This window comes from Cottoperca gobio, chromosome 6, assembly GCF_900634415.1.
Source record: "Cottoperca gobio chromosome 6, fCotGob3.1, whole genome shotgun sequence".
Classification (NCBI taxonomy): Eukaryota; Metazoa; Chordata; class Actinopteri; order Perciformes; family Bovichtidae; genus Cottoperca; species Cottoperca gobio.
Genome location: NC_041360.1, coordinates 10,430,976 through 10,452,457, shown reverse-complemented (window position 1 = coordinate 10,452,457; position 21,482 = coordinate 10,430,976). Strand labels below are relative to the sequence as shown.

The window sequence follows — 21,482 nt, the reverse complement described above, 5'->3', positions numbered from 1 at the left end:
TGTAAGAGCAGTTGTAGTTTTGGTTCTCTCAGGCCCCTGATAGGTCTGTGCTAGGTTATGGATTTGGCTTCAGCTTTGTTTCCAGTATAGAACATATTTTATTTACAGTAAGTGGACTGTGTATGACGAGTGCTGGAGAATAAAAAAATAAAAGAAATACACAATGCAGACATTATTGCCTAAGTCACTGACCTTATGACGTGGAAAGCTCGTGGTGGAAGAAAATTACAAACACCATGACTGTACATCTATGTGTAAAGACATGGAGTCCATCCAAATTGTTGTGAGAGTACATTAAGGTGGTGATGAAAACACTTGATTCACACACGCACACCGTGTAGTAAACTCTGCCTTTGCACTGTAAAGTATATAAATAGTTTATTTGATAAAATAAATAAATTTGACTTCAAATTCATGCAATAAATAGTTATCATCCAATACATTTACATGTAAGTCATATTGTGTTGAAACAATTGTATACAATACAAGGATATACAAGACTACTCACTACAGCCCAACATTGATGTGAAATAACTGGCAATGTGTACAGCTCCGTGTGTAATTAACATGTGTTTCTGAAGTATCAAACATTCACTATCCGTAGGCATGAACAATATCACTAAATAACTTATAAGGAGCTGTGGTCAACTTGAATTCATGTTACTGTGGATTCACAGCAGAAAATAGTATCAAAGCATCAATTGAAACTTGTCAAACTGCTCCTGCAGATATCCATCCGCATGCTAACGTATAACATGTTACATACAACAAGAAATAACATTTATTTTTTCAAATTAACACTTGAAATGATGAAGGCACTTGCAAATAATTTCGTAATTTCACAAAAATATCAATGAATACAATTGTATAAGCATTATTGTTGTCATGTGGACATATTCCTTATTTATTTTGTTATTTGTTTTTATTCACTCACAGTTTTTTTTTTATTGGAAATTTGCAATACAAAGTTTAGATGGAAGTAAAGATTTTAGGAACTGCACTGTTTTGAAACAATTGAGTTATTGGTGTGTAAATCTTCTGGACCAAATGCGAGGCTTTAATATTTTTGTTCAAATGAAAATCATTTAATATCCTAAAGGCTTTATCCAGCCCAATAGCTTTTTTAATAAGTTGACAAGTTTGTCAATTTTATTTTGGTTATTGGTGTATGGAATTCGCAGAAAGATTATTCTTTCATTGGAAGGATACAGTATTCACATGTATTCTGTTTTGGAGACTTTAAGTCGTGGTTAGTGATGATTAGCAATTTCAGCTCGCGATGTAGACATCTTCCCATTGACATGCAGCAGCGGGAGTGTTTTCCAGCGGCTAGTTGCGGTAGTGGTTAGCGTGCCTGGCTCTCCTTTCCCCCAACACACACAGCTGCTTATCTTACAATCTGCTGCTGCAGCATTCCAGCCTCCAGCTGTCCCAGGACACCCCACGCTCCCTCCACACAAACACATACTATTCACTTACAAACTTGCAGCTTCATGGCCTTAAGTGCCCCATCTTCTCCACACACATCCCAACCCTAAAGCCCCCCTCTGCCCTCTTGTCAAGGATGATCCTAGAGCCAACAGTGTTATATTATAATTATTAATAATCCGCTTGACTTTTTATCGGGGGAGGAAACTGCTGGCGGAAGAAACTGCTTAAGTTTGCATGGCCTGATTTGGGGGCTCCCTACAAGTCGAGGGATTTGCAAGTTCATGGTTGAACATAAGTAGACGACATATGGGTGGCTTAAAGTTGGAGAGACACTGATGGATGTGCTGATAAAAAGAGGCACGCGCTCTCTCTGTGCCTGAAGGGCCATGAGGAGCCCCCTCTACCTCTGGAGGAGAGAGAGAGGGAGGAGGAGAGCGGCGCCTAGCTTAGCCTAGCCTACAGTTTGGAGGACCCATTAACACTGTTTATTAGGCCTGTGTCATTAAAAGCTAGAGGAAAGGGAAAGCCCCTCGGGAGGGTGGGTGGAATGAAAGCATTGAACTGTGGGTGGACAGAGAAGAAAGGGCCGCTCAGGGCCCCCGTTGATCCAGAGGTGCGTCAGAGAAGGTATCCCTGTCTGCGTCAGGAGTTCCACTCCATTGGCAGCATAAAGACGGCAACAGGCTGAGGAGAGCGAGGGGCGCAAACGACCCTTTCTTCCCTCCATGGGCGGCAGGGGTATTTTGGAACGAGTTGCCATGGTTACCCCTCCGGCCTGGGATTTGTAACGTGATAGCTGGCTGCCAAACCGCAATCTCAAAGTGGGAGAAAATTTGCGAGTGTTGCATGAAAGCTCTGTCTGTGTGTCTGTATGTGTTAGGAAAAGGCTATGTGAATTAAGAGAGACACTTTGTACCTTTTCAAGGTGTGTGGGTGTGGGTGGCAGTGCCTCTTGTATGTTGTATGGGGGACAGGTCAGTGTCTTACCTCTTTCAAAGATTGTATAATTTCCCTGTGGATTTCCTCAACACACACACACCCACCCACACAGGGGCCTCCAGTTAGCCAGGGGGGCTAGAGGGAGGTGTTTTTCAACCCTGTTCAGGGCTTTCCCTGAGCAGTGGGCTGCCTGGCTAGTGATTACTAGACTAGACCCTTCACACACACACACACACACACACACACACACACACACACACACACACACACACACACACACACACACACACACACACACTTGGAGAGGTCTGACAGGAGAGAGGATGATGTCATCATCTTCATCTGGGGAAGAGGTTAACTTGCCTTCCATAGTCAACAAGATCAGGCTCTGCTTTACTAAACGTACACACAAATTATTTCCTGAACAAAATGTCTGTTGTTCAGATAGGAATGAAACATAATGACATAAACGATCAAATGTTTGCCATTGTTGCTTGAAAAATGTGTTATAAAATAGTTGACATTTCATCAATTAATCAACTAATTGTTGTGGCTCTGATGGTGATAATCATTTCAACAATGTTCATAGATGTAAAAAAATCGTATTGTCTCATCCAGTGAATTAAATACCTTTTTTCAAATTGAGGTACTTCATTACATTATTGTAAAAACACTAAAGCAGTCCTGCTCACTTATTTGCAAACATTTTAAGGAAAGTTACCTCGGTAGAAGCAGTATAGCAAAGTCTTCACGGTATATCGTCATATTGCCGTACCCTATGCTCACCATATTCAGTAATGTCACAACCATCAGTCATGTCGCAGTGTCTGCCGTCTCACAAGCAGAACTTGCTCATTTGTAGTCAATCCTGTTTACCAACAAATACAATAACTGCTGTTCTTTGTGTCTCAGGCTCCAACAAGAAGAGGGATTATCGAAGCCAGAAGGTCAAGAAGCCCGACTATAAAGTAGCCTACGTTCAGCTGGTGAGAAGACACACACACACACACACACACACACACACACACACACACACACACACACACGCACCCAGCCCTCTGTGCTTTTTCTTATTGTGGGGGCTGCATTATGTCATGGGCTATTTTTGAGGGGGACTCGCCAAGTGAGAGAGGTGAGACGGGTTAGTTGATGTCCCCCCATAGAGCCCTTAAGGAGCAGGCAGCCTTTGAAGGTGAGAAAAATGAACAACAGTGTGAACACATTTGTGCAAAGTTTAACAAGCACTGTTCCTTTACCTGCCATTTCAAATGTTCTCATGAAAAAAGCCTCTCGCACACATATGTGCGTACATGCACATAAACCTCGCAGCCCTACCTTGCATCTCTCTCCTGTGTGGTTCACACACTCTGGCTGCCCTCTTGAAAGCTGCAGTCTGGGTTCTTGCAGGGCCTTAGGGTAAAAGGTCGTCTTTGGTTACATGCCAGACTTATTACAGGAAATATTGCGATATGTTTATCATCTGGTGTAACTCTCCTTCCTGTGCTTATGAGCCATAGAAAGAATGTGAGCAATCATATGCACTGTGCGTGTGTGCGTGTGCGTGTGCGTGTGCGTGTGCGTGTGCGTGTGTGTGTGTGTGTGTGTGTGTGTGCGTGTGCGTGTGTGCGTGTGCGTGTGAGTGAAGGGACACTCCCAATGGTGGCGTGTCAGCCCAGACTCCCTCATTGCATCACAGCCATTGGCCTCACACCTGTGTTTGAGGTGAGCTTTGGGTCAGGAAAGCCCATTCCCTGCACATCTTGCCAATGTTTGAAGTCAGTTACTCTTTAAATCAAACAAACCTTCCTCTAAAATGTAAAAAAACCCGCCTTTGATGCAGACGTGAAAAGCAAGGGGCCTTTGTTTTGTGCCTGTCGTTTTGATCTTGCCCAGATAAATCAACAGCGGTGTAGACGCTTGTTTACGCCGCGCCGCCCACCCGACTGGGAACCATCAATCTTGAAACGGATGAATAATGAAAATTGTCTAAACATGACAATTTGAAAGAGGATACATAATTGAAGCAGCCATGAATCTTTAAAAGGGGAGACTTCCTCTTGTCTGACACCAAGGAAGTGGCCTGTGATTTTGTGTGCGTCTGGAATTCCTAGCGGAGTCAGTAGTGATGCTTCTGTCTCACCAGATGCACACAACAATGATAGGTGTGAGGATGCAGAACAACACACACACACACACACACACATCTGTGACATATGTGCATCATTAATGCATGCACAGCCCCACAGGACTGATGTTTTTCTTTGAGTGTCATTCGCTCTGTAGTCACAATCGTCGCGGTTTTCTGAACCTCGCAGTTTTCTGAACGTCGCGGTTTTCTGAGTGTTTCGGTATTCTAAAGTCATGCTCATCTGACAGTTAACAGCAGGCAGAAATGCTCAGATGCAGGCTCTTTGTTCTTAAAATGGCTTGATATAAAACCGAATATCCTGCCTATTTCTCTGGCAGGTTTTTGGAAAAAACATTCTCTCTCAACTCCCTTTCCTACCTCACTCTCTCTTGTGTACGCACACACACATTCACACAAACTCGCACACACAGAGCCCCAGAAAACCCTCCTTTCTTTTGCAGTGGTGGGTAGAAAACAAGATTGTTCCTAATTGACTCCACATGTGGGAGAGTGTTCTGTGGGTCGATGCTCACACCACGGTCTCCCCATTCTACCCTCATCCTTCCTTCTCCCCCCCTCTCTCCCCCTGCTCCCTCCATCAGCTAATATTGCAGCAGTACTACGTTGGCTCTCTCTCTTTCTCTCCCATTCCTGTGTCTTGGTTTGTGGTTGAGGGGAGGCCTCCTGTTAGCGGGGTTCCGTGACAGCCATTTTCCTCAGGCTAGGGGGGACCCCAGTAACAGGGGAAAGAGATAGCGTCTGCATGTGTGAAATGTGCACTGTGTGTGGGAAAGTGTGTGTGTGTGTGTGTGTGTGTGTGTGTGTGTGTGTGTGTGTGTGTGTGTGTGTGTGTGTGTGTGTGTGTGTGTGTGTGTGTGTGTGTGTGTGTGTGTGTGTGTGTGTGTGTGTGAGGGGCTCACACAGGGGAGGCGACTAAGGGCACGATGGAGTCATGCCAGAGCAGGGAGGTCCAGAAACTGGGCAAAGCGATCAGGGGGAGGGGGAAGAGGCTGTTTGTGTGTGTGGGGGACAGGGCGGTGGTGGTGGTGATGGTGGTGGGGTGACAAAAACAGCAGTACAAAATAAAAAATCTTGAGTCTATCAGACTGCTTTTAGGTCTTGCTGCACATTAATGGGAGTGGTGTGTGTGTAGGGTCAGACCGCTTGCATGCACCGCTAGGAGTAGCTGAGTCTAAAAGGGATAACTACAACCGCTATGCTCAGGGTTACACTTGTTTCCGATTTTTGCAGTCAGCTCATACTGTTCCATCTATTTGATGCTGGAAAGCGCTGATGTTAGAATAATGAATTCTGCATTGCACATTGATCTCTGTTGTAGTCATTACTTCATGCACAGTAGGTCTAATTAGATGTTCTTGTCTGGCTAGCTATGCCTTTTACGTAACAACATTTTCCTCAGGTTTTTAAGAATATTCTACTATTTACAAAGCAAGTTGCATCACTTTTATTATCCTGAAAACCTGCAGCATCTTTGCGGCAAATCCTCTTGCAAAGTTGACTTGAATGTGCCTGTTAGAGAGAAGGATGTTTTGCAGCCAATCATGTTCATAATGCATGTCAGACCCTGTGGTTTTACCCTCATTAAATAATCTTGCCGCATCTCGCAGCTAAAGTGCACCGTACCACCATTTTCAGTTAAACCTTGTTTCCATTTGCAACATTCGTAAACCCAATCTGGTTGCTTTTCATTAAAGAGAAAGCAATCCACTTCTGAAATTATAGTCATTTTTAGATGTTTTTTCAGTCATTGTTTGGCAGCATTATTGTCAGTCAAACATTTACGATAAAGTAATCTCTGCATGGCATGTAAATGAAAAGGCTGTGGTGAGTTTTGGTCAGAGGAGGGGCTATTTTCTCTTTTTGGAGTGGCAGCTAGTTTGCAAGAGAGCACTGGTGGCTGGTGCCAGCTGCAGCACTTCAGTGGGCTGAGTGCTCAGAGTGCATGTTGAAAGCTCCCAGAGGGTGACGCTGTGAATATATGAATGGGATGCCTGACCAGTCTCAGCTTTTCTGAATGATCCAATTTATTGCCACATTGTGCTGTAAATGTCAAAAGCATGCTATAAAAGTAACGATTTCCAATCAGCTGATTGTCTACAGCTGGTCAGGTTGTTCATCTGACAACATGCTGTATTTTAACGTTTGTTACAAGATTTTGCTAAATATCTTTTTATCAAAAATAAATGTTATTTATGTTCTTTTAATTCCATTTGCAGTTATGTGGTTGAACCTCCAATGCATTAAAGAGAACGGAACATATTTAGAAAATTACATTTAGAAAATATTGAGCATTATTTTCCAATTTATTAGCGGTGTTTGTTAGCTGGTAAGTAAAGCTTCTCCATCCTTTTCCTGAAAGAATGTGATGGTATCCATGTGAAGAAAAGAATTTCAGGCAGTTTCTTTGATGTTTTCAGAGGAGATCAGAAGGGAGGAGTAGCAGTTTGTGTTTTTTGAGTGTTGAGCACCGCATGGCACGTCCAGGCACCTGTTGGATGCTTGCAACCATTTAGCATAAAAGTCCACTCTAGTTGACTGTTGTTTGACAGTCTGTATACACCTAGCTGGGAGTCTGTGAGCATCGTCGTAAGTACAACCTTTTGTCGGGCGGGGTAGCACAAATGCCACAGAAGCTCCAGTTTATCTTTAGACAAAAGCTCACTTCATACAGTCAGCGGAGAGTCTGCATAAGGGTGAAAGTAGATGAGTAAAAACTTTGCAGCAGAAGGGGAGAACGGTTACACAGATGGTCCGAGGTGTTGTCACGATGCCAATCTTGACTTGTCATTAAGTGAGCAGCTACTTCTGTTTACACATAAAACCAATGATGTCATTATTTTATGATAGTGTCACGATCTAGTTCTTCGCAGCTGAGGACAGCCTAGATTCATGTCTGGAAGTCACATCCATGTATTCTTATATATGTAAGAGGTTGTATTTACTTCCTTAAGTTACAAATAAACTTAAAACATTTTTGCATTCTCTATTCTTTGCCGATATTAAAAGCGGAGCTCTTTCACAAGCTCATGGAGCCACTAGGGGCTTGTTGTTATGACTGGTTGTGTGCCTGGTGGCCATGTTTTTTATAAAAGTAGTAAATAAGGTGTCGAGATTTTTCTCCAGGGCCCTGGCCACTGACGGCAACGCAGCGAACCAGTTGCACCAGTCAGATTGCTCGGTGCCTGAAAGCAATGTCCCGACCTGATGACCACAGAACAAAACTAAATATGGGGTTGGACCAACAGTTGTAGAATAAGTGGTAGCTTCATTCAAATTGCTCATTTCCCGTGTTTCTTTCTGTTGCTTTCTCCACCCCCGCTTGATCCACGGGGAAGGAATCACTCGAAGTAAAAGAGTATGGGAAGTGAGACAGGGAGACAAACAAACAGAGGGAGAGACTGAGTGGCGAACATGGAAAAGTTGTGACACAGCTGAAAAGAGGGGCGGGGCGGGGAGGGGGGAACAGCTGTATTGAGAGTGATTATGAGAGGCAAGCTGTGGCCAAGTCTGGCTCTCCTCTCTGTTTGACTGACACTAGATGGCAACGTTTTGCTGTACAGCTTCTCTCTCTCGCCTCCCCCTATCTCCTATCTGTTATTGACTCCTTGTTTCTCAACAATAGACCCTCTAGGGTTGTGTGTATATATGTGCTTGTGTGCCTATCTGGCTGGGTTGAGGAGAGGGGTACAGGATAGGGGTGTGCAGACCCCCCCGTGACCCCCCTCCCTGTTCATGTTCTCCACTCTGCAGATGAACCTTGCTGAATCAGGGGGTCGGGCAGAGGGGGAAATCTTACTTCTTGTGGAATTTTATTATTTTCAACTATTTGGATCATGATGGCTCCCACTCTCCTTCCCTCCCTCTTCCTCTTTTCCACCTTGTCACGCAAACACAGGCTTTCCTCACACATCCTTGTCTGCCTGTCTGCCGCTCTGCTTCCTCCCCTTCCCTGTGCTGCCTCACCCTTGCTTATCACGCCAATTAACATTTTTAACTTCTGCCACTTTTCCCCCCGTGCATTTTTCTCCTCGGTCTGTCTTGCTTTTCTCTTTCACATAGGGCTGGACAATTCAACATATGAAACTTACTATTTTAATTCATAATGGTAATTCCTACATGACAATGTTTTTTTCTGTATGCAAGGCTGCTTTTCAGTAGCCTAGCATACAGTGGCTAGATGTTGTTGACATTTGAAACAGTAAAGGCTATCCATTATGTTATTCCTTGTGGGTATAATTAGTTTTACACTTATAATGCAACATAGCCAGAGTTGTCATCTTCAAATAACTTGGCAGTGTCTTGTTCATTTTAACAAAGCACTCTGTTTAGTAATATTCAAACACAAACACCATGAACTCTGAATTCAGAGAAGTTATCTGTCAAAAGATGGTCACATTTTGTGCCCTTAGGTGTTTTAATATATGTATGACATGGCTTCCTACCTGAATCTAGAATGAAAAATGATATATGAAAATTTCCAGTCCTTCAATTAATACAACTTTCTATCCTTTGTGTTTTGTTAGATTAGTGTTACCCCTTTTTTGCATATTGATGTTATTGAAGCAAAAGCAAACAAAGGCGATTTTCTGCAATCATTTTATACCTAAATTTATCCATGTTAACATGTTGCTAGCAACATTAGCATATTACTTACTTACTGGGCAGGGCAGAAACAAAATCATCCAACGTCAGACGTATGCGATCACCTCAAATATCCCCACAAAATACAATGTGACGAAGCTATCAAAGCCAAGTAAACTTTACCAGAAGATCTAACAAATCATCTCTGCTCTCTAACTGCACAAACTAAAGCCTAATTTGGTGCATCACTTTGTCAGTGAGCTCCTATCGGCCCAGTGACATTACAGATGCAACATTTCTATTACATGTTTTTATTAAGAATTGGGAGAGAAACTTGTATCAGTTTTAAGTGAGACAATTATGATTCTCCTTTTATCAATAGTCATGCAGCCCTACTTTCACCGAAATTTATCTGTCAGCATTCTAGGCGTATAAATCTTCGGAAGGAAGGAATGGGCTGATACACTAATTAGTGTGTGTACATATATATGTGTGCACACACATGCTCGAATGCTGGTGGTGAGCCTAATAAAAGGAGAAGCTTTTCCTGGCAATCAAGCTTCAATGAAAAGCCCCCAATCTCTCTCTCTCTCTCTCTCTCTTTGTGTGTGTGTGTGTGTGTGTGTGTGTGTGTGTGTGTGTGTGTGTGTGTGTGTGTGTGTGTGTGTGTGTGTGTGTGTGTGTGTGTGTGTGTGTGTGTGTGTGTGTGTGTGTGTGTGTGTGTGTGTGTGTGTGTCATAAGAGCTCAGTGGAGAGAGAACATGAATTATAGAGAACAGAGCAGGGTCTTAACCATCCGGTTTGGAATCTCACACGCAAAGCTTTTTTTTTGAATGGCTTAAATCGAAGGTACTCTATCGTTTCTTTCTCACACATTCAACTCCTTACACCCGGTTCAGTTTGGATGATATGAGTTTTATTGACATGACTGTGCTGCAGATGTAATGTAAATGTTTATCAGAGATTTATATCAAGAAAAACAAAAGAGAGACACATGGGACTGATGTCTGAAAAGCAAAACAGTACAGAAATCTAATGTAATGTAACACCAGTGAACAGCTCACTTCAGTTGTATAAATACAGTTACATTTGAAGATCTGATTCTCTCCGTCTTCCTCTCATCCTCTCATCCTCTACATCTCTTTCGTCGTCTTCCCTTCTGTCTTTTTCGATTGATACTTACTTTATCTTTCTATGCAACATCTTATCTCATCACCCTCATTTCCTCCAGGTTCCCCTTCTATTTAGATAGCCATGGCAACACACACACACACACACACACACACACACACACACACACACACACACGCATACCAATGTGCACATACACACGCATGCCTGTAACCTCTCTTGATTACCTCTGACCTCCTGACCTGTAATGACACAGCTGCCACTTTGATCAGCCAATCACCATGCGGCGCCACCCAGGTTCTCGGCGGGGCTGCCACTGGCCTGATAAAGCCCTCTGATAGGCCCCTGCTGATGCATTTCCTGATTTTGTATGCTTCTTAATTTTGTATTTTCTCCACCAGCTGGTCACCGCATTCCTCAGAGTCAGGGAGGGGGCAGGGGCAATGCTTGGATGTTTATGTTGCATATGCATGGAGGTGTGTGTGTGTGTGTGTGTTTGTGTGTGCGTGTTTGGTAGCCTAGATAGTTTGGTTTGGGGCCGAGAGGGGGCAGGGTAGGTTGAGGAAATGCTTGAAATTGGGGGGAGGGTATGTGAGGGTTGTTTACATGCGTTGGCGAGAGAGAAATGGGGTACTTTAGGGGGGGTGAATGACATAGATGGAAGGGATAATGATAGTGAACAGCTGTTTTATGTGTGTGTATGTGTGTTTAATGGGGGTGGGTGGTTGAGACAGGCGAGGTGTGATTTGACTTTAAGGTACAGAGGTTGGGTTGGCGTCTAAGGCAGAAGGCAATATGATTCACCATGTGTTATTATTGCTAATATGCACAGATTTGGTCATGTTGTTCTTGGCTGTTTCTGTTGTTGTTATTCTCCAAGTGTCCAGTTGGATGTAAATGTCTTTGTGGGTGGCTGTGTGTGTATTTAGATGGTGATGATCTTTTCCTCAGAGCTCTGTTACCAGGGTCCAATGTCTCCAGTAGCAGGCTGGGAGCAGACATGCCCAGACATGACAACTACCACGCACACACATAAACACATGCACGCACAACCACACTTTACTCACTCACACCCTCCATTTGTCTCTGGGTAGAAGTATGCGCATATGTATCACTGGACACCCTGCACTACGTCAGAGGGTCCCTGCAAAATATAAAGTATTTTCAGTTGACCACAGCTCACCCACCTCCTGCTCCTGCTCTTTGTCCCACAAAGCCCGTACACAGTCGTGCTGGGGATCGGCACACATTTAGTTGTCAGTCTCTGCGGTAATGTTTCTCACTGTATCACATTAACAAGAGCATAATTGTTCATATCTATGTCAGATGAACTGAAACTACTGATTAAAGCACACAAAGATGCACCAATCCAACTTTCTCTGAACACTGTTGCGTAAGGCTTTAACTACACATCACTTCTTTGGTAAAAGTGGACACAAGAGTTCATGCAGCCTCATTATTTTAGGGTTGTGCTCATACATTGTTTATTGTTAGATTAAACAAAAATAATGGTAAATGTTTTGAAAAAGTGACTAAGAAACAGTATTTTAAGTTATAATCCTTCAAATTTAATGAAATCAAACCCCAGTTTCGATACTATTTATTGTCGGCATTATTTCTGCAATTGCCATTCAGTGTATTTACATTCAGTAATTATTGGTTGTTCTTTTTGGTAGTGGCAGACCGTTCCCGTGATGGATGCAGATGGCCTATTTGAGCACGGGGGAAATCAAAGTCAAACAATGCTTTCATGTAATCCAGTGCAATTTTGCTCCATTAATAACAGCCTCGCTGTTGACTGTTGTTACGTTGAAGCAGTGCCGTATTAAGTTAATGAAAATGCAAACGGAACATCTAACCGCCGCTACTTCACATTAAAGGCATTGCCTTTATTTTTAACCAAAATCCGAGTATATTCATAACAATACAACTTCCTTCAAAGAGAAAAGAGTGACGGTTGTGTCAGGAGGGAGAGTAAAAGATGCGGTTTTAGCAGATCACATGGCATACTTGTCAGGATTGGTTAATTAAATGTGTTTTAACTAAAAAAAGATCTATTGGCAGAATGGCCCTACGACTCCAACATTTGCCCACAAATACGGTATATAAAAGAATCCGCCAGTCAGAGGTGAGTAATTGACTATTTATCCAGCTCTATTCTTGGGGTAAACCCCTAAATTCTGATCAAGAAGCTTTATGCATTCATGCTGAATCAAGAATCACACGCAAATCATTTCCCCATGTGCACATAAACATCTATGCACAGAAAACATCGTCTGCAGAAATTGTCCAAAATATTGTATGTCTCTGTCATATGGACCATAAGCCATTAGTATGAATGACATGGAGACGCACACAAACATACACTGCTGCAAGCCAAAGCTGACCAAGTAATTTTGCTGTTGCCGAGCTGTGGAGGAGATGTCATTGTAATTGGAGGGAGGGCCGGGGTCATGACCCTGAAAGAAACCCACAGCAGGATGCTATTGGTTAGTGGTCTACTCTCACTGCCACTTATCTGTCTTTTACAGAGAGATATTATTTAACTTTGCGCCTTCTCACAGCTGTTATTTTTCTAAATTCCTTTCAGGCTCTCAAGTTGTCTCAACAGTTTAACTTCTTCACCTGACTTTTTAGCTCTTACATCAATTAAATTCAGTTTCATTGGTTACATCAATTCAATCATTCTCACTTCACTGTCTTTCCTAAGAGAACAAAAGTTCAGTTTTATCTATCTTTTGGCATTGATTGTCTTCACCCCTTCACCATCCCTTCTCCTCACTCTATCTCCATCTCTGTCTCTCACTTTTCTCTTCCTGGAATGGGTTGTACCAGGAGGACTGGACGGAGGTACAACGGGGCAGAGTATAATGTGTGTGTGTGTATGTCAATGAGATAAAGGGAGAGTGAATGTGTGGCCCACCCAGGGGCCTGGCAGCGGGAGTCATCATCTCTTCTGCCCTTTTCTATCGTCTTTCCTGCCTCTCCCAGTGTTCTTGGACTACTTCTTCTCTGTGATTGCAGATTTAAAATAAAATAAAAAACACCCATAGACCATTCAATACTACGCAAAGAAATAGTAGAAACCAACAATATGACCACATTATTCTCTGTAGGTGTTGGTATCACACCTAAGATCAACAGTTGGGCTGTGTTGGAGTGGACTGATAACAGTTGATCTCTATAGCTTTTTTAGGGTGTTTGCAGATATGGCCTAAATACTTGAGGACAAATCCAAGTTTCTGTCTTTTTGCCTTTCAGAGGGGGAGTCATTACTGTGGGTTTGTTAGTATGCAAGACCACTTTATAAGACCGCACTGAGTTTGAGCTTTCACACGTCACTAAACATACCTAACTCCTGGGAAAAACTTGTCTCGGGTCGGGGAAGACCTCTTAAACTGGCATCCTTCCCACTTTTAGTTCTGTAAATTTGTTCAGGTTAAAATGGTATGATTCAAAGCAAATCTGGTAGGTTCACTTTCAAGTAAACTGAGGTACAGTTTTTTAGAACAGGGAATGCAATGTGAACTACAAGAAACATTCCCAAAGAACATTCTCATGAACATGTTGTCCATTGTTAGGTAATTTTTTCATATGATCTTATGGGTACAAGGAGACTGATGTTGACATCGGATAGCCAGCAGTTACTCATGCTTGGAAAGGCTAGGATAACACAATGAACCAAGGACAAACCACAGCGTGTACTGAACACCGTAGTCAGCTATTTCCTTCTCATCTGGTATGAAGACCAGAGATTCTAAATTATGTCAAACAGCGCAGAATAGTCCACAATTTTTTGTTAAACCTAAATGAACTGGAATCAAATTGGTTTGTTCCCCCCTTGCTCCTTGGCTGCTAAAATCTGTAATCTTGCAGGATGACAGGTTGCCAAAACTCTGTCCAATAAAAAAAAGCTACTTGTGAGTCCATCTGACTTTCGTTTACAAGGCCCGGTTCACTTGTAATTGGGCAGTGTGAACTTAAATGAACCGAAAAGAAGAATGCAACAGCGTTTTCATCTGTGGTTGAGACCAAAGAAAAAGGTGTGATTACACCTTTAAATTCCACAGTCTGGCTGCTAAAGCCTTGATGGAAAGAGTGTAATAAATGCTCCTCCCTCGAGTTGCGTTGCCCCTGAGTAAGGCTCCTCCAACTGGTCAAGTGGAACTGGTTACTGGCCAACGGTAGGAAAACGATGACTATTTTTTAATCAGCAACTTCAGGTGTCGGTGTGCAACTGCACGAGTTCCTGAAAAAGAGCATGCTGCAGTCAACATTTCCCTCGTTAAATAGGGTTTACACACACACACACACACACACACACACACACACACACACACACACACACACACACACACGCAGCAGGGGGTTGCCCTCAGCTCTAATCCTGGTAACCTCATCACTGTGGTCTCTCCCTCTGTAGTCTGCCAGGTTCTCCTACCGTGCGGCCAAAATAGGTTCTACCACAATGTGAACACCTCTTGGTCTCTTTTTCCCTAACACACACACACACACACACACACACACACACACACACACACACACACACACACACACACACACACACACACACACACACACACTACTATTTAAGATGACTCTGAGCTTTGCCACGGTTTACCCCACCACACCACAGCAGCCACATGAGCCACAGCCTCATGAGATTTCTCACCGCGTCGTCAACACCTTTCCGTTTCAGTGTGCGGCCCAGATTTGGCCGTACTCTAATGTCAACCGCCAACATCTGGTTGATTTTTATTGACTGCTTTGTGAATGGCTCTATCTTCTGATGCCTTTTGGATAGTCCATCATCAATAAAGGGGATATATAGTTTGTTTGACAGTCTCTTAGGGTCGATGTGAATGGCTCAGTTGCCACTTAAAGCCTTTTTAGACACTGTGACCACATTGAGAGTTCCTCTGTTCTTAAATTCGGTCAAGTGTGGTCATCCAAGAAGTCAGAGTTCTGGGCCCCCACCCCTCAGTCACATCTTATTTAGCTCCACAATAGGTGCTCAATGTTTCAAAAGAGCACAACAAAAGGCTGATCTCAGCTTGTAAAAGAGTGGTTAGAATGTTATTTTCTAATGGATTACATTTTAAAATTGGATAGATTATCTGAATGAAAGGCACCGTTTCACCTCAAGAGTCTTCAAAGTAATACAATGTTGCTCCAAACGTAACTTAAAATTTAACATACAATCTGATACCATGGAAGCTGTCGTGTGGATTGAGGATATTGGAAAATAAAGTCAAACTTACTACAATGGGGTTGAGTAATCCTCTTTGAAAGCCACCTTCTTGTTTGTTCAGATTTGTAGCATAGTTCTGATTGTGCTTACGGTGCAGCCCATACAGAGGCATTTAAATGCTGATTTGTACCTCATCTGTCACATGGCGATGTCTGGACCTGGTCCAGTGCAGCCCAGTCATGTCCCGTATGTTTTAAGTCTCAGAGCAGCAGGTTGAATCAACCTTTTGTGTCCTAAGCTGCCGACTGTGCCATAATGTTCAATTCAGCGCCAGGTCGGAAAAGCACAGTGCACTGGCACCTTCCTGTTTTCATCAAAGACATTTTAACACATCTAGAACAACTATGGCTTTCATATTTCATACTTAAATATAATCTAATGAATAATTAAAGAGTTACCCCCTTCACATTTCCCCTGTATTGATTTCGCATGCATTCCAAGGCTGCTGGACACACATTCGTCCATTCTTTCGACATTCTTCTTTCTTTTTTTTTTATCTTCTCTTCCCCCCCCCCCTCCACACATATTTTTTTTTTTTTTTTGAGTTACGACTGCATGCTTAGTTTGTTACAGATCAGAAGCAAAGGTCAATCAGATAGAATACAGTTGTCCTTTGTGTGTGTCTTTCCATCTCTCGCCTGGTCTTCTCTCTTTTCACTCTCCTCTTTCTCTCCTTCCCTCTGGGGCTGCAAACCGGATTACTTAGGGTGTGTGTATGACTCTGTTATATCAACATGAGCACATACACACATTCACAAAACCAGGTTTGATTTAGAAACGTTTCACTGAAGTACATTTGTACCCTCAAGGCTTCCACCAACTACATACCATTAAAGACCCAAACCATTTTCTGAATCTAACTGCTGTGAAAACAATAAGGGGACACACAATGTTGTCCCTAATTTGACAGATGTCCCCAATCAACTGGTTAAAAGTCCAACAGTGGTCCCCAAATGACACAGCGCAGACCGACACCCTAAATACACATTTCCTGGAACAGAGCAAGACATTAAATTAGAGTTTAATAAGGAAACGTATACATACACGCAGATGGGGAGAAGAGTCGGGTTGGTCGGGAGTCAATGGCAACATTTGCCTTACCCTCTTAACCCCCCAGTATTTCTCCTTCTTTCCCCATAGAGAGGGGAAACTGAGTGTAATGGGTTGTTCATGTGCGTAAGAGGAGTATGTTTACATCACTAGCAGCGTGGGGCCTCGTCCCAATATTCCTGGATGGTAGCTTGATTTAATTGGGAGCATGGTGAAAATGATGGCAGAGTGAAGGAAAATATCCACTCCTACAATTTGTCGTTTAGGACACATAGTAAGTAACAGAAAGAAAACCCTTGGAGGTACATAACGCCTGACTGTCTTTCTCCACATTTGTCCTTTTTGGCCAGGCCCTCGTTCTTCTCCATAAATCACTCAATATGCACTCAAATACACTCCCCCCCCCCCCCTCTCTCACACACAAATACACAAGTGGAGAGAGGCAGACAGACACACAGGAAAGATCGTTTTGACTTGGAGCACACGAAGACCGAGGGGACATGGGCTTTGCCTCGGCTGTGGTGCGATGTATATATTTCAAACAAAAATCAGAACGCTCTCTGCCAGCACTTTCTCTCACTGCGGAAATATGTCCAGCAGACGTTTGACACACACACACACACATACACAGGGTGCGGCCCGCTGCCAACAATAAGACTTGTTTAACGAGTCTCGGCGCTTTGTTGATTTCAATCTCAGGGCTTTGTTGTTTTTGTGAATCGCACTCTCTGAGGCCGGTATTAATCTTCGCCATGTGTATACACAAGGTGTCCAGCGCTGTGCTGTATAACTGGGATTTGTCATGCGACAGCGTTTGGTTCAAGTTTGGTGAGGTCTTGTTTGGCTCACCGCTTCATTGTTTCCCCCCGTTGCCAGGTCTAGTGTTTATAGTGCTGTGGTAGACCCTTTCCTCAGTCACCCCTACTTTCCTCCTCCTCCTCCTCCCCAGTCGCGTCCTCACATCAACTACTCTTATTTTTCTCCCTGCTGCATCCTTCTCCTCACTCTTCCTCTTACTCATGCAGCAAACTAACTTCCCTTGGCCTGATCCAGTGTTTGTTCTATATTATGCGTTCCTCGATGGCGAGTGCAGAGAGACACCGAGGGTCTTGGCAGGGAGGTTGGTTTCCAGGTGCTCCTTTGGTGTTTGGCAGCTCTCTGTCTGTGCCCGATTAAGCCCTCTCCTCCTCACTGGGCCTGCACTCTTGTCTCTCTTCCTGCATTACTGCACTCACTAGAAAACCTCCTGTAGTTTGCAATACAGGCGTTGCCGCAAGACAGGAACACAAGGACAGCGTGGTTTTTCTTTTGATTGAAGGTTGTGCATGTTTTGCTCTAGCTGCTCCTCAAAGCTGGTATCAGAGAGTTTAGACTCAAATGGCCAGGTTTAAGAGAGTTAACATGAATTCAAGGCTGTGTAAAGTATCATACCAAAATAGTAGTTTCCATAATAGGTGTGTTTTGGATGGTTGGATGTAGTTAGATGCCTGGTCATGCCAGTGTTGTCAGATTGTCAGGCTGGATGGTAGTTCACGCTCATAAAGACGGGGTTGTAGTTAATATCTACAATGACCTCTGGATCTGTATCTGTGTAGGCTAAGACCCAGCCAGTCTCTGTTTATCGCTAAAATCCTCTAATTAGGATTAGTCAGTAACTAAGAAATGCTGGGTCAAGGTGAACTGTGGTCTCTCCAACAAAAAAGAAGAAAATAGACAGTGGCTTATTAATTAAGGCTCATTGTTTTTGGCTTTCATCGAATAAAAAGGTTAACAACACAAATATATATATATATATATATATATATATATATATATATATATATATATATATATATATATATATATATATATATATATATATATATATATATAAAAAAAACCTTTTGCAGCATGAGCATTGTTTAGTTAACTGTTTATTGTTTTTTAAATCGACTTTTCCTGGAAATGCAAATGAGCTGCTGATCATGTGCTAGAGTCTAGCACATGATCAACAGCTCATTTGCATTTCCTGATCATTGTTCCTTTCCCTTTCTGTTTTAGAAGCATATTACGCACTCCACTTCGCATGCAGCCTCTGCTATTAGCAGTGTCATTTGGCAGCAGCAAACACTATACATTTAGGATGCATGGATACGTAACATTAAAGACAAAGTCTGCTGCATTTGAAAAACAGTTGTTTTTATTGTTTACTGTAACACTTAAGTTAAACGTGAAACGATGAGCTTTCCATAAGCCACATTTGGTGCAGGCTCATTCCGGTGCTTATTTGTCATGTTTGAAGAACAGAGCGTCTCATCACTTATGTGTGATAAGACTCTCACCAGTGTGTATCCAGTCCTTATTTATCTTGTCTGTTATTTTGTCTTATTTTAATGTTATTATGCTCTTACCTGTTATTGCATAGCATAACACCATGCACCTGAGCACACACATTTATCCATCAACAGGTATAAACATACAATACTGATACCGATTCCCAAAACTCCTGCTGTAGGTTGTCCCAGGTTGTCCCAGGTTGTCCCAGGCTTTGGAGTAGATGAAGCCAGCTCCATTCTGTAGCTTTGTTTGAGTGAGCTTCATGTTGTCTCCCCCTTTGGGAATTAAACCATGTGGTAATTATATGCATGTTTCTCTTGGTATTTTGGGGGTTGGAGACAGACAAAGTAACATTCACATCAGAGCCAGACCATTCCTTAACGCCTACACACTAACCCCAAACTAAATATTTCACATATTTAAACAGAATAGTTGATTGACAATTGTGTTCATGGAAGCAATTCATTTTATAGTGGTAGGCTCCTTTAAATTAATTTAGAAGTGTATGAGTCACATAATGACATTTGACTATAGGCTGTTGTTTGGTGTACAACGTTAGTGATCATTAATCACTTAGGGAACATTTGTGAGGATGTTTCATCATAAAAAGTTATGATCTGGCTTTATATAAAGTCGAATCATTTAGGGACGGCAATGATTTGGCTCCAGTTGAGACTGATAACAGTGAATTCCTGTTGCCAGGTGTCCATGGGAGAGGCTGAGAGGGATAGGCTATGGATACGTGTGCATGCATGCACCCACTGACCTGTTATTTTTGTGTGTGTGTACTGTACTGTACTGTACTCTACGGCAGCCTGACACAGACTACGGATGGGCCAGTGGTGCATTAGCCATGGCCAGAGATGGGTTGGTATGGAATAAATAATGGATGCCATCCTTTGCCTCTGAATAAATCAAGACCAGAGAAATGGAGAGAGATGAGAGATTAAATGTGGGAGAGAGATGGAGAAATTGAATGCCAGAGAGAAAGAGAGCGTTTGTGTAACTGAAAGAGGAAGATAGAGGGGAGAAACCGTGTCCTATATTCCAAATCATTATCTCACTCTCTGCAAAGAAAAGGGAAAATGCAGTTTGATGCTTTTATTTTGTTGCACAAAAACAATAATTAGTAAAATGATTTTGAGCTGAAAATATACAAAAACAAATTGCTCTCTTTTTTGCCTTTTGCATCCCAGGCCCAAAGCCAGACCTTCAACTTCCCTGACATCTTCCCGGAAAAAGACCAGACGCCAGAGGAGGGCTCCATGGAAGAGACGCAGGAGAAGTTCATGAAGGACGAGCAGCAGAGGCAGAAACTCGACCCCAGGAGAGGAGGGGTCACTGAGTGGTTCGGACTCTGAGACAGCCCACTCACCGGGAACTCTTGCTCACATGGTGTGGCGTGGGTGTTTAATTGGGAGCAACATGCATTGGTTTACAACGCGACTGTTGTGATGTCACTTCTGTGTAGTGTGTAGTAAAGAGCATGTGTGGGAGACTGGAGACATGTGTTTGGTGTGTGTGAGTTAGCGAGGCTCCAGTCCAGTAACCTGAGCCAGAACAGAATCACAGAAGGAGGAGAGTGGCCCAGCGCCATCTTTTATGAAACCAGCCCACCGTTACAGAATCTCCATCACCTCAGATGACCTACTCTCCTTCCTCCACCCACCCTTCCTGTTCCACCACCTTCTCCTTTTACCCCTCCTCTTTGGCACCAGCACCTCGGCACCTCTTCTTTCTTACTCTTTCCTCATGAGTTTCCTTTCCTTCTCGTCTGTCTATCTCCTCTGCTGTCCCTCTTTCTCCTCGTCCCTCTCCTACGCTGGGGAGGGTATATTGTGGCATCCCTAGTTGCCCTGACTCTCAGCCAGTTGGATCAGGCTACCTGGACAACCCACATCCTTTCCTCTTTTATGAGTTTGCCTTGGATTAATTGACCACTTTAGGTAAACAACAATTGAGATGTTGTTTCAGCAAAGCAACGACATGGAATTTGCTAGAGTGTTTTATTATTCTGTGGTAGCACCTCTTGCCATAACTCTGAGAGAAGATTGTACCCAGTGTTTGTGTGTGTTTGCCTAGCATGCGGGACTTGCCAGTGAATCTGTCTAATTGTAAGTGCTGTTGGAATAAGAACTAATAAACGGCTGCTTGTCCGAAAGGGCTCTGCTTACTTTTTCTTGTGTTCTCCTCGCCTCATCTCCCACGGCTGCTGCGCTCAACAACTGGCACTTCGAGACGCTGTCCGCCACACAAGCTGGTCTTTGCATGTGCCAACGTGGTCTGGTAGCTGTTTTGACAAAGTAATGATCTGTGTGAATCGGGCCACAGGAGGACTGAGCTCTCTTACGGTAATAAGGCCCATAAAGGGGAGGGACCTCTCCTGGGCTCGCTCAGACCCTCCATTATGCTGAGAGGCCAAGGTTACAGTAAGTGTCCCCCAGCCGTGACCACTAATGTTGGCTTGCTAATACAAAGGTCCAGTCCCTAACCTCACCCAGCCAACTCAGCTATCACTAAGGAGAATGTCAATATTGATCCTGTTGGCCCATTGTCTGCTGCCTGGAACCACTCACCCCCTGCGTCGCTATAAAGCAATCAGATTTGGAACCAAACAAGTCTCCTGTCACACCG

General features: G+C 43.2%; 1 protein-coding gene across 1 annotated transcript in view; it reads left to right on the top strand.

Moving 5' to 3' along the window:
- The window catches only part of mrpl23 (mitochondrial ribosomal protein L23), a 32,753-nt gene extending 11,741 nt beyond the window's left edge, over positions 1–21,012 (top strand). Inside the window, exons 4-5 of the mRNA XM_029434828.1 lie at positions 3,283–3,356; positions 20,045–21,012. Of these exons, the coding sequence (XP_029290688.1) occupies positions 3,283–3,356; positions 20,045–20,209 (239 nt within the window). The 3' untranslated portion in view covers positions 20,210–21,012. The remainder of the gene's footprint in view (positions 1–3,282; positions 3,357–20,044) is intronic.
- The last annotated feature ends 470 nt before the right edge of the window (positions 21,013–21,482 follow it).